The sequence below is a fragment of the Crocodylus porosus genome, unplaced genomic scaffold (assembly GCF_001723895.1).
Source record: "Crocodylus porosus isolate Cpor-Errol unplaced genomic scaffold, CroPor_comp1, whole genome shotgun sequence".
Taxonomy (NCBI): Eukaryota; Metazoa; Chordata; order Crocodylia; family Crocodylidae; genus Crocodylus; species Crocodylus porosus.
In genome coordinates, this window is record NW_017728917.1 from 33,768,196 (window position 1) to 33,780,387 (window position 12,192).

General features: G+C 46.0%; 1 protein-coding gene across 6 annotated transcripts in view; it reads right to left on the minus strand.

The window, feature by feature from the left end:
- Positions 1–12,192, minus strand: part of ATP2B2 (ATPase plasma membrane Ca2+ transporting 2) — a 512,499-nt gene that overhangs the window by 345,975 nt on the left and 154,332 nt on the right. For all 6 annotated transcript variants that reach the window (XM_019537048.1, XM_019537047.1, XM_019537046.1 and 3 more), the window contains exon 2: positions 9,909–10,106. In XM_019537048.1, coding sequence (XP_019392593.1) covers positions 9,909–10,106 — 198 coding nt within the window. The remainder of the gene's footprint in view (positions 1–9,908; positions 10,107–12,192) is intronic.

A 12,192-nucleotide genomic window follows, 5' to 3' on the forward strand; every position in this document is an offset into this window, starting at 1 on the left:
CAAATGACTTCCTGCCCTTTGGGCGGGGGGCTGGACTCGATGATCTTTCAAGGTCCCTTCCAGCCCTAATGTCTATGAAATCTATGGGGGAAAAAAGCATGCATCCCTGCATGTCTACTTTTTATTAGAACTTTCCAGAGAGGGGCACCTATAATTTATTTCATTGGATAATCCAAAATAAAGCAAGCCCATGCCTATTTGGAACTGGAAATTGTTAGTTTATTTTTTCAGGGGCCTAATTCAGTTTCTAGTTGTAAATATGTTTATATTCTTAATACTAGGTTTTAGACCTATTGTCTCAAAGCTCTTCTTTAGTGTTTCTGTTTTCTCAAAAAAAAAAATAAGGAAAAAATGCCGAACAACTTCATAGTTATGTTACTCACAAAAAAATAGCTATCTTATTTCAGTCATATTTTTGTACCTACTTTTTAAAGCAAATTAATGCCAGAGCATGGCATGCAAAGCCATTTTCCTCAGGAAGCCACAGTCAACTCAAACTCTGGGCAGCTAGCTTCTACCAGCAGCTGCCCAGAGCCCAGGTCAGCTGCAAAGAGCTGCATGGGGCTCTGCAGCCCCAGCACAAGTTCTGTGGCTGTGGCAGCTGTGCTTGCACCTCTGTGTGTATGGCTGGGAAGGGGCCTGAGGCAGCACAACTCTGGCTCCTTCCCCACCATCTGCCCAGGGGCATGTGTGCAGCCGCCTACACCATGGAGCCAGTGCTGGGGCTGCAGAAACCAGCACAGCTGTTTCCAGCATCCAGTCACCTGCTGCAGCTGCTCAGAGCCTGGAACGGCTGTGGAAGGCAGCTGGGGAGCTGCAAACAGCTGTGCTGGGCTTCAGAGCCCCAGCATCAGCTCCATGGTGGCGGTGGGTGCATGTGTGGATAGCAGCACATGGCAGGGAAGGGGCTGGGACAGTGCAACCCTGACTCCTCCCCTGCTGCCCACCCAGAGTTACATGCCCCGAGCCTGGACCAGCTGTGTTAGGCAGCCAGAAGGCTGCAAACAGCTGTGCTGGGCTCTGGAGCCCTGGCACCAGCTGTGTGGCAGTGGGAAGTGCATATGCAGTTCACAGCACATGGTGGCGAAGGGGTTGAGGCAGTGCTACCTGTGCCCCTCCCCCACTGTACACTTGGAGGCATGCATGCAGCCACCGCCAGCAATGAGGTATGAGCCCCTTGTGGCTCCCCCATCTCTGGCACACCAAGTCAAAGCATGGGTGGAGGTTGGGGTGATTTTGGCACTCCAGCCAAAAAATGTTGCCAACCCCTAAAACATCACGTTTTTAGGAACAAAAAGTCAGTGGCAAAAATATGCCAAATTGTAAAATCTGACAGTGAAAAAGCAGACTTGGTGATCATGAGAATTATTCCAGTTTATGCTTTTAAAATTCCCTCAAATACTGCCATTTTTATAAAATTCAAAGTGAAATATGAAAATGTCTAAGAAATAAGAGTCCTGTACTCTACATAAATATTGTGTACACTGCAAATCTTTTCTAACTTTTATTAATGCTCTACAGATCTGGCACAATTTTTTTCCTCACATACCACTTTTTACATAGTTAATGGTAAAAATAAGTTTAGTTTTTCTATGTAAGCTCATGTCTAATATAAATAGCAGTATCCCCTTTTAATTAGGGGTAGATTCTCCAAATCTTAAAGAAAGTGGATTTGACTATACTATTTTATGAATCAGAATCCAAGTGCCCAGTTGTCAGAAATAACCTTTAATTTGGTTTCGGTTTCCTAAAGAAACAGTTTATTTGTCTCATTAATCATTTCAAACCTTTTTTTTTCCAATTCTGCTTTAGGGTCAAGCAGATGTTTTCATGATAGTTCAAAAAACATATGAGGAAGAATCACCCTACTAGTCAATAGCCGCTGGTTAGGCCAGTCAGATTAGATGTGGGAGATCAAGTTTCTACCTGATTTGAAACAAAGTGTGGGTGCTCTCACCTCCTTTTGCCAGGCTATGATCACTGGGACCTCTGCCTCATCTTCCTCCCCTCTCACCTGGCATGTTTGGATATTATGATAGTCTTTGGGAGGATGGATGGTATCTCATCTGACAGGGGACTAGTCTTCTGCAGGGCTCCACCTCCCCTATGCCCTGCCCCTTTTCTCTCAGGTGATGAGTAGTTATTTTCTGTTGATGGTGAGTGGGAGTCACTGGACCTCAATTCCTCCCTGGCTCAGTTTAGTTCCTTGCTCCACAACTTGTCAGTGTCTGTCTCCTCCAAATAAGTATCCTTCTTCAATCACCTTACTTGCTTCTTTTCTTCCACTCCCTTCACCTCTGGCTCCTCCTTTGTGAGGCTCTACATCTGGTGGCCAGTCTCGTGGGTTGGTCTGTCCCCACCTGATTCCAGGACTCTTGGACTAAATTGCTTTATAGAGTCCAGGTTCATGGATTAGAATCTGATTAGTTATAACTCAAATGCAACGGGGATTCTCCATCCCCAGCTGTCTTTCATGAGCCTGGGAGTACTGAATAAAAAAAAAAGAACAGTCTGTCACTCACCGTGCCTGTGGTACAGGCTCTCAAATGCTAAAAAGAGAAGCTCTGAGCCCCCTGGCTCCAATCCCTGGTTCAAAGGTCCACCTAGGCTCACTATAGCTGGTTTGAACCTGATGGATATTTTTTCACGTCAGTCAAGAAAAATCCACCCTTTGTCTAGGCCATTTCTGTGTCCCTTGAGGCTACTTCCTGATCTGCGGGTCTGCTCTCACCCTCTTCTCAGACAGGCTTGACTACCCATCTTCTGGGAAATTCCCTCTGCATCTCCCCTGCCCTCTGGCTCGTGGGGCCACACACCATTACCTGTGGCCAATCAGCACCTGCTCCTGGGGACATGTGACAAAAATATTGTGGATCGCATCAATTGGAATTTCTGGTCGGGACACATGTAAAGATACTTCCACCCCCCAGGTGTGGGGGTGAACCCAAACCTAAACTGTGGCTGCCATGGGCCTTGCAGGAGGAGTCACAGCCTCTCTGCCCAGCTGTGCGGGGCTGCAATTTTCCAGTCTGCAGTCACTTCCAGTCCAGCAACTGACCCTTCACAGCCCGGGGGTTGGTTTAGAGGCCCTTCACAATGTGAAGCCCTAAGCTGAAGCTTACTTAGCTTATGCTTAAATCCAGCACTGCTCCAGAGCTAATTAGGCAGCTGCACAGTGCATGTCTCATGGAGACATGCCCTCTGGCAGTTCAATCTTTTTCCTTACTATTTGGAAGTTGGGGAATGTTGCAATGTCATAACTTCTTGCCAAGTTAAATGTTAAGGCTGAGTTGTTCAGCAATCTCTCAGAGCTGTTGAATCTGATAAGTCTGTCTCATTCATTGTCTTCAAACTAACTGATCATCATTAGAAAATATAACCTTCTGTACAATACAACTAGTTCCAAAAAGCTCATGACAGAGCCTCTTAAAGGTTTAGTTCTCTAGGAGGATTACTTTAGCCAAATAGATCTTGCTTTCCTGGTGACCTCTTTCAGATTTGTTTCTCATCTAGTACCTGTACCACATATAGAGTTAATGACTTTGATTTGAGCCTTCTCTTTGGACATATGACTTATTAATATTAAATAAAAGCTACTTAACATTTACACTATCTCCAGCCTCCCAAGATTTTTATTAACCTTTCCAGGGACTCACTGCCTCCTCAGTCAGGGTTTTCACTGCTACCTTCTGCATGGCCTCCCATTCCTGCTGCTCCCAGAGTCTTTCCCAGTCTTGTCAGTGGAGGGAGCACCACTAATTTTGTGCCTTCCCCTTCACAACCTCTCTCTTCCTAACTGTTGGCTCTGCTCCATTTTGCACCATGCACCTGTCTCAGCCCACCCCACCCTACCCTGCCCTGCCCCCTCTAAAGCAGGTAAGCACCCTGCTCCACTCAGGGCTTCCCTATGTTGCTCCCCTTGCAGGCAGCCCTAGCCCCAGCCCTGGGCCTAGCCCCATCCCTGTGCTGGCCTAAGGTGAGGGCAAAATGTATCACTGCCCCACCACGGCAGCCCCCTAGGCACAGCCCAAACTGGCAGCCTGCCAGGGGGCAATGCAAAGCAGGAGTGGCACTATCAGCCCACAGCTTGTGAAATGATGTCCCTAAGATGCTAGTGTTCCTGAAGCTGTGGCTCAGAAGGAGCTGGGATAGGCAGTGTGGGCAGGGTGATGCCTGCTTCAGTCCTTCCCAGTCCTGTGCCCCTGCCCACCTGCGTCTGCATCCAGCAGCATTGCTCATGTGCAGGAGTGGGGCAGGGTTGGGGGGCATCATAGGGAGATGCTGTGGGGGGGATGGGTAAGTTCACCCAGGGAACTATTTCCACTAAGGCTGGTTTACCCACACCAAAATGAATCAGAAATGTGACATTTTTTATGAACAGATACAGTCACACTTTTCAGGGTGCCAGACTAGCTTCGCAGTTGGCCACAGATTGGTCAGAAAGCCCATGAGACAAGTCAGAAGGGTACCTGGAAAAACACACCTGTTATCATGCAAGCTTCAAAACAAGAGTAGCTGTGGAGCATAGAAAACAGGGCAGGCAACCAGGCAACCCAAGGTTTTTCCCTATCTGCTGCCCAACATGCTGCACACAGGGTCAACAGTCAATATGCTGCATGAAAGGTCAGTCTGGCAGGCTGCCTCATGTCCAGGTACCCTGGACCTCTTTGCTGTGTGCCATGCCAGATCCAGCTCATGTACAGCCCAGCTGCATGTGCCATGAGCCCCAGGGCTGGTGCATGCTGCACATGGTATGTGGGATAGACCAGCCAAATATAATGCAGGGGGCTAGCAGGGGGCACAATCTGGGTGCACAGCACTAGGTCCAGCCCACACAATACATTCAGTGCACAAGGCCAGAGCCAGTATGCCATATGCAAGCACACGGAGCTGGTCCAGAGACCAACTCCAGATTTGGCCATGTAGCTGCATGGGCCACATCTGGAGCACAGACCATACATTTGACACCTGTATTCTAAACAATTTTGGTATATGTTTACAGGAGCTTGAGGTCTTCAGTTGGTGGTAACCCACTACAATTATTTGCCCCATACAAAAATATCCTATATTTGTAAGTGTCAAGGGAAAAAAGGGAGCCATAGAGTGGATCCCAAAGGACATGGTAAAAGGCATTTCTAACAGGATACATTTTCCCACTGCAGAACATGGGTATAATTTTCTTTTTAAAATGTTTCTAAAAACCTTGGGGGAGGAAGAAGGTTTAAAGGATATTTAAATGAAACGTTGTGTTATGATAAAGCATGAGCACATTTTCCCAGGCTGTGTTGCTGACTTTTTCATACTATCCCAGCTCACATGTGTGATAGATTCCCATGGGAAAAGGACTATTTTCAATGCAATATTGAGGTAAAATTTATAACCTAGTGGCGCACAACCAAAAAAATCAGTAACATAAGTGTATTCATAGACTCATAGAAGTTAGGGTCAGAAGGGACCTCAATAGATCATTGAGTCTGATCCCCTGCATAGGCAGGAAAGAGTGCTGGGTTCAGATAACCTCAGCCAGATGCCTATCTAACCTCCTCTTGAAGACCCCCAGGGCAGGGGAGAGCACCACCTCGCTTGGGAGCCCATTCCAGATTCTGGCCACTCTAACGGTGAAGAATTTCTTCCTAATCTCCAGTCTAAATCTGCTCTCTGCTAGCTTATGGCCATTATTTCTTATAACCCCTAGGGGTGCCTTAGTAAGTAGAGCCTCACCTATTCCTTTCTGTACCCCCATGATGAATTTAGAAGCAGCCACAAGGTCACCTCTCAACCTTCTCTCGTGGAGGCTGAAGAGGTCCAGGTGCCCTAGTCTCGCCTTGTAGGGCTTGGCTTGCAAGCCCTTAACCATATGAGTGGCCCTTCTCTGGACCCTCTCCAGGTTATCCACATCCCTCTAGAAGTGCAGCACCCAAAACTGCACGCAGTAGTCCAACTGCAGTCTGACCAGTGCCTGATAGAGGGGAAGTATCACCTCCTTGGTTCTGTTTGTCATGCATCTCCTGATGCACAATAAAGTGCCATTAGCTTTGCTGATGACTTTATCACACTGATGACTCACGTTCATCTTGGAGTCCACTAGGACTCCTAGATCCCTTTCTGCTTCTGTGCTGCTGACCAGGTCATTTACTAGACAGTAGGTGTGCTGGACATTTTTCTGCCCTAGGTGCAGCACCTTGCATTTCTCCTTGTTAAATTGCATTCTATTGTTTTCTTCCCATTTGTCCAACCTGTCCAGGTCTGCCTGCAGTTGTTCCCTGCCCTCCAGTATCCCCAGTTCTGTATCATCTGCAAACTTGGACAGAGTACACTTCACTCCCTTGTCCAAGTCACATTGAAGAATATCGGTCCACGGACCAAGCTCTGCGGGACCCCACTGCCCACGTTCTTCCAGGTTGATAGTGACCCATCCACCACCACTCTGTGGGTATGACCCTCTAGCCAATTTGCCACCCACCAGACTGTGTAATCATCCAAGTCACAGCCTCTTAACTTATTCACCAGTATGGGGTGGGATACCGTATCTAAGGCCTTCCTGAAGTCTAAGTAAATGACATCTACCCCTACTCCTGCATCCAGGTGTTTTGTAATCTGGTCATAAAAAGAGACTAGTCAGGCATGATCTACCTGCTACGAACCTATGCTAGTTTCCCCCTCAGCATAATTTTTCCTGATGGGCTCTCACATATATGAGACTTAATAATCTTTTCAAAGAATTTGCCAAGGATGGAGGTGAGACTGACTGGCCTATAGTTGCCTGGTTTGTCTTTCCTCCCCTTCTGGAAAATAGGGACCACATTGGCCCTTTTCCAGTCCTCCAGGACCTGGCCCATGCACCACAAGTGCTCAAATATTTTTGCCAGTGGCTGTGCAATGACATCAGCCAGTGCCTTCAGCACCCTCAGATGGAGATCATCTGGGCCTGCTGACTTAAACGCATCCAGTCCTTTCAAGTGATTCTGCAACATCTCAGGGTCAATGCTTGGTAGTCTGGCACCCTGCTGTTGTCTCTCTATCATCCCATTGTGAAACTTGTCTTGCCCCTTGTTTAGGAAGACTTTTACTCCCTATATATCTGAAAAACAATTTTTTGTTATCCTTAACTTGGGATGCCATCCTCAGCTCCAAGGTAGCTTTGGCCTTTCTAACTGCCTCCCTACAACTGTGAGATGAGGAGGCATACTCCTCTTTAGTAATTTCTCCCTGTTCCAACTGCTTATATGCCCCCCTCTTTGCCCTTCGGCTGCTCTGGATTTCACTGGTCAGCCAAGGAAGCCTATGTTCAAAGACCTTCCGCCCACCTGAAAAAATTAAAATAAAAAGAGACCAGCCCTACAAATCCTTACCCAAGAAAAAAAATGACTGTCTGAGTAAGAGAACTGCACAACTGAATCCTTGTTTGTTATCCATCCTTCAAAAAGGCAATGCCAAACATGTTCCAAAATGTGTGACTACAAAAACATCTACAAAGATTTTTCAGTTAGGAAAGAAATGACTCTTTGTATGTGTCTACACATGATAGTTACAGCACATTGGTCTGATAACACTATTCAGTAGTGTGTCATGGCAAAAACCACAATAGCCTACTGTTCGGTGTTATTAGTATAGCTGAACCAGTATATCTGTCTACATTGGATCAGTACTGATAAAAGGAAAATTGGCATTACCATCAATTGGCTTTGTTTGGTCGGTATAGCTGATAATGTCACCAATAAACACCATGTGCATGCATACAGCCACATGCATGCACACAGCCAGGAATGAAGCCCAGTAGCTTGGAGACAAGTGTTCAGCTGGTAAGTCTGCAGGGGGGAAGAGGTGTGGGGGTGGGGCTGATCAAGGCCTCCATGGTCAGGGAGGGAATGGGGCCATGGGTGGGACAGAGGCAGGTGCTCCCATTGGGTTGGGGCATGGGACAGAGGTGTGGGTGGCTCATCTGGGGAAAACAGGGAAGTGGAGAGAGTGGGAGCAGTTCCAGAACACTGCATGAACCCTGAGGGAGGCATAGGGGGCATATGCCCCCCAGATTTGTGTGTGGGGTGAAAACAAGGTGCCTTGTGCAGACTTAGGGGCAGGGACTGTGCTGGACTCTTCCCACTGTGTGGGGGGGGGCGGGGGCTAGCGGGAGCTGCACTTGGGGTGGGCAGGGGCAGGGCAGGTGGTGACGCAGAGAGTGGGGTCTACAACCACCCCATAATTCATTGTAGCCACCCCATACCCCCCCTCCCACCCCAAATGCAGCCCCAGCCTAGGCCCATCACTAGGAAGAGGCCAGCACAGCCCCTGGCCCTAAGCCTGCAGTAGGCAGCCTGCTCTTGCCCCACACAGAAATCCGGGAGGCACATGCCCTCCCATGTCTCCCCTGGGGTACATGTAGCAGCCCGAAGCTTCCCTTAGCCTCACCACCCCCTGTGGTCACTGGACAAGTTACCCATGGCTCTGTCCTGTGCCCCACTCTACCCCACCTGGGTAATGCCTGGCCCTGGCCCTGCACTAGCCCCATTTCCTCCCTCACTGTGGGGGCCTCAATCTTCCACCTGCCCATTCTCCTTCCATCCCCCAAGCCCCTTCCCCCCCAGCTTACCAGCCAGTTCATGCTGCCAGGCTGCATATCAGCAATTGGATCGGTATCAGCCGCTATGGCTAATCACTGACGATTGGTATCGGCCAAAAAAAAAAAATCTTTATTGGTGACACCCTTAGTTATTAGGCAAATACACAGTAAGCATCACTAAATAACTATCCACCAGCACTACTGCCAAGTTGCTTTAGGTACTGCACATTTAGTTAGAATTTAATTAAAGAAGTACTAAACTAAATGCACAGTATCTAAGGCACATTAATGAACATGTAGACACACATTTTCATTTAAAATTGTGCTCAATTTAATAGCAAGCCTGCTAATGATGTCAGTGAAACCAGATTAATAATGCACAGCAAAGATTCCTGAGTATAGCCGAAGAATCCTATCGGCAAAGGATTACCCCAATGAATTATGAAAATGTATGCTGCATGTACTGTGAATAGTTTTGTCTACACATGCTGTGTACATGCTTTGTGAATGGAAAATAAGAAAGGAAGGGCCTTCAAGGAATGTATACAAGGGACAGTGTAACAAGTACAATGCTTTTCTTGGCTTTATTTAGATGAAGGCTTTCTTAATGCATTTGCCAAGTTGTTCACATCATTTCACACAGCATGTTTCATCCAGCTTTATAGGTCTAAAACGGAACTAAAAAAAAACCTGGATCATTTGCCAAAAATGGTAATCTTGCAAATGTTGAGGAGTCCTAGTATTTTAAGCATGTGAATTAAGCTAGAGAATTCTCCAGAGACACAAACACAATTTAAAATGTTCTACAAGCATCAGAGAAGAATACTGCAGTAACTGATTTGTAAATTAAGCTAGGGCATCACAACCTTCCATCTGTCTTTCCTTTTGAACTAGGATTATTAGTCATAAGGTTCAAAATATTAGCATTAAAGATGATCCATGAGTTAATGATTATGACACAGGTCTTCAGCTAGGGTAAACTTTCAATGGCTGAAAACATATGGCGGACAGCAAGACATAACAGGTAAGTAAACTGATTGTAGACTTCCCTCTGTTATTAAGAATGATCATCCAAGATGAGGAAATCCAGAAACTAACAATTATAAAATAATTTTTTAAAAGTTGTGGAGTATTTTTCTTTAAATGTGTCAGTACATGTTTTGGAGTACAACCTTACAGCAACAAATCATGTAAAAAACGGAAATTTAGGTATTCACAGAATAAGGTCAGGTGTTAGGAAAAAGTCACAGGAAATAGAACAAACAACAAAGGAAAAAAATAATTTAACCAATGAAAGTAATGCTCCAGCTGAAATTTACAAGGTTAATACTGTAATGTTTTTTTTTACCTTCATTCCCTTCTCCAGGTGGCTGATAAAATGAGAGACCCAAAGATATGATGGCTGCAATTTCCAAAATTATAAGTGTCACATCCTGTAGTGCTTCCCAGACTAGCTGCAAGAAAGTTTTTGGCTTCTTTGGAGGTATAAAGTTTTTCCCAAAAATAAGCTTTCTTTTGTCTAGATCAGCAGCAGTGCCAGGTAAGCCTGTGAACAAAAGAAAATGAAAAAATGATTAAAGAAAATTCCCAAAAACATTCAAGTTAATATAAATCATATTTTCAAAATAGAACTGCAAGTCTTATTGCCTATGGCATACTGGACAGGTTGGTAAATTTTTTGTATTTTGACCAGAGACCTAAAAAGTGTTTATAGAACTTTTATTGATACATTACTTCAAAACACTTGTCAGTCATTGTCAGTCAAACAATTTGCTTCTGGCTTCTTTGAAATGATTTACTAAATAAATCAATCACCTTGCAGCTGGAGTGCATGCTTCCTAGCTTTTTCAACAAGGAGGGTTGGAATTTTCTCCCTTTAATCTAATGTGTATCCTAATATCCCTTTAAAATGTCACATAGGGACATCAGACAATATATACAGAGGGGTTATGGGAAACGTCATGATAACCTAAGACTGTAGGAGTGTTGATGCAAGAAACAAAAGGTTCTCCAAAAGGTCTGCAGAAAGCCTAAAAGTAAATGCTCTCTCATAAACCCAAAATATTATCATCATCCAAAACAGTAACACATTGATGGATTGAATACAGTTTGTCAAGAAGTCATGTGCAATCTCAGTTTGTATGCTAAAGAAACTGCAGTCCTTCAGTGCAGTACAGAAATGCAAATAAATTTATTCCAGTTTAACACTAAGGCAGGGTAATGTAGTTATAATTATAGTATATTGTGATGCACTACTAATATGCCTACATGACAGCAGAAAACACTAGTCACCACAGTCAGTGTTCCTTTCACTCCTCTCCAGCAGAACTCAGAGGCAGTGAGTAATTGTTCCTTCTCTCTGTTGGCTACAAACTGCAGGGTCCTTCAGGGATCCAAACTATCCCCATTTCTCTGCCATTCTCACCTGGGACAGATGGTGAGATATAAAGGGGACTAGCTGCCAACAGTCATCTCATTTAATTGATAAAACCACCATACCTCCAGGATGTACCAGAAACAAGCCAGAAAACAAAGACAAGATGACTCAAGCTAAACCCAGGAAAGACTAAAGTGAAGCTGTTTGGCAGGGTAAAAAATACCAAAGAGCTGATTGAAAAGTGGAAATGTACTGAAGAGCTGCAGAAGCTTTTGTCACCTGTCATGGAAGGCATACCATTCAAGTGCATAGCCTCAGGGACCTGAATGACCTGACAGATTCAGTTTCCAAAAACAATGAATTTCACCTCCATCTTACAAGAAATCATTGTCCTTTTTTCCTAAATGAGGACCTGGACACAGTAACCCATGTATTTAATACCTTCAGGCTGTATTAGTTTTAAGTATCAAAATCTGAAGTTCAATGTAACAACAATGTACAGGCTGTAGCCAATAATGAGAACAGCAGCTAACTTTTCCATAGCTCAGGCTACAGTGAGCACATGAGCCCTATGCTCACATCCCTTTACGAGGCTAGGGACAGACATTGCACTTAAACCGGCTTAAGTGATCAGAAACTGGTTTAAACCTGTAACAGAACAGACACTAGCCGGCAGTGGCTGAGGTGGGAAGACCCCACTGTGGTCCCCAAAGAGCAGAGAGGGAATAAGCCTACTCCCTGCCCACCACCTATGAAGCCCTCCTGGCCAGTGTCTAGTCCAACCCCCACCCGGTCGCTGGAGTGGTGGGCGGGAGGGATTTGGGGAGGAGTGGCCATGACAGGGGCAGCAGTCCCTGTCACAGTTTCCCAGAGTGCACACGATGACAGGGGCTAATGCTCCCCATTAAGAGCCATGCCCCCTCATCACTACAGCAGCCGGGTGGGGGCATGGCCAGATGCCAGTTGGAAGGGCCCCATAGGCAGGGAGCAGGGTTACTCCCCCCTCCATATAGCATCCAGTGGGAGTGGCAGGAGGGGGCTTATTCCACCGCCTGCCCCAAGCAGGGAGTGAGTGGCAATGGCACTGCTTGGGGAGGCAGACCTGGCTGTAGTCAGAGATTTCATAGACATCAGGGCTGGAAGGGACGTCGGGAGAGCATCAAGTCCAGCCCCCTGCCCAAAGGGCAGGAAGTCAGCTGGGGTCATAGGATCCCAGCAAGATAAGCATCCAATTTACTCTTGAAGGTGTTCAATG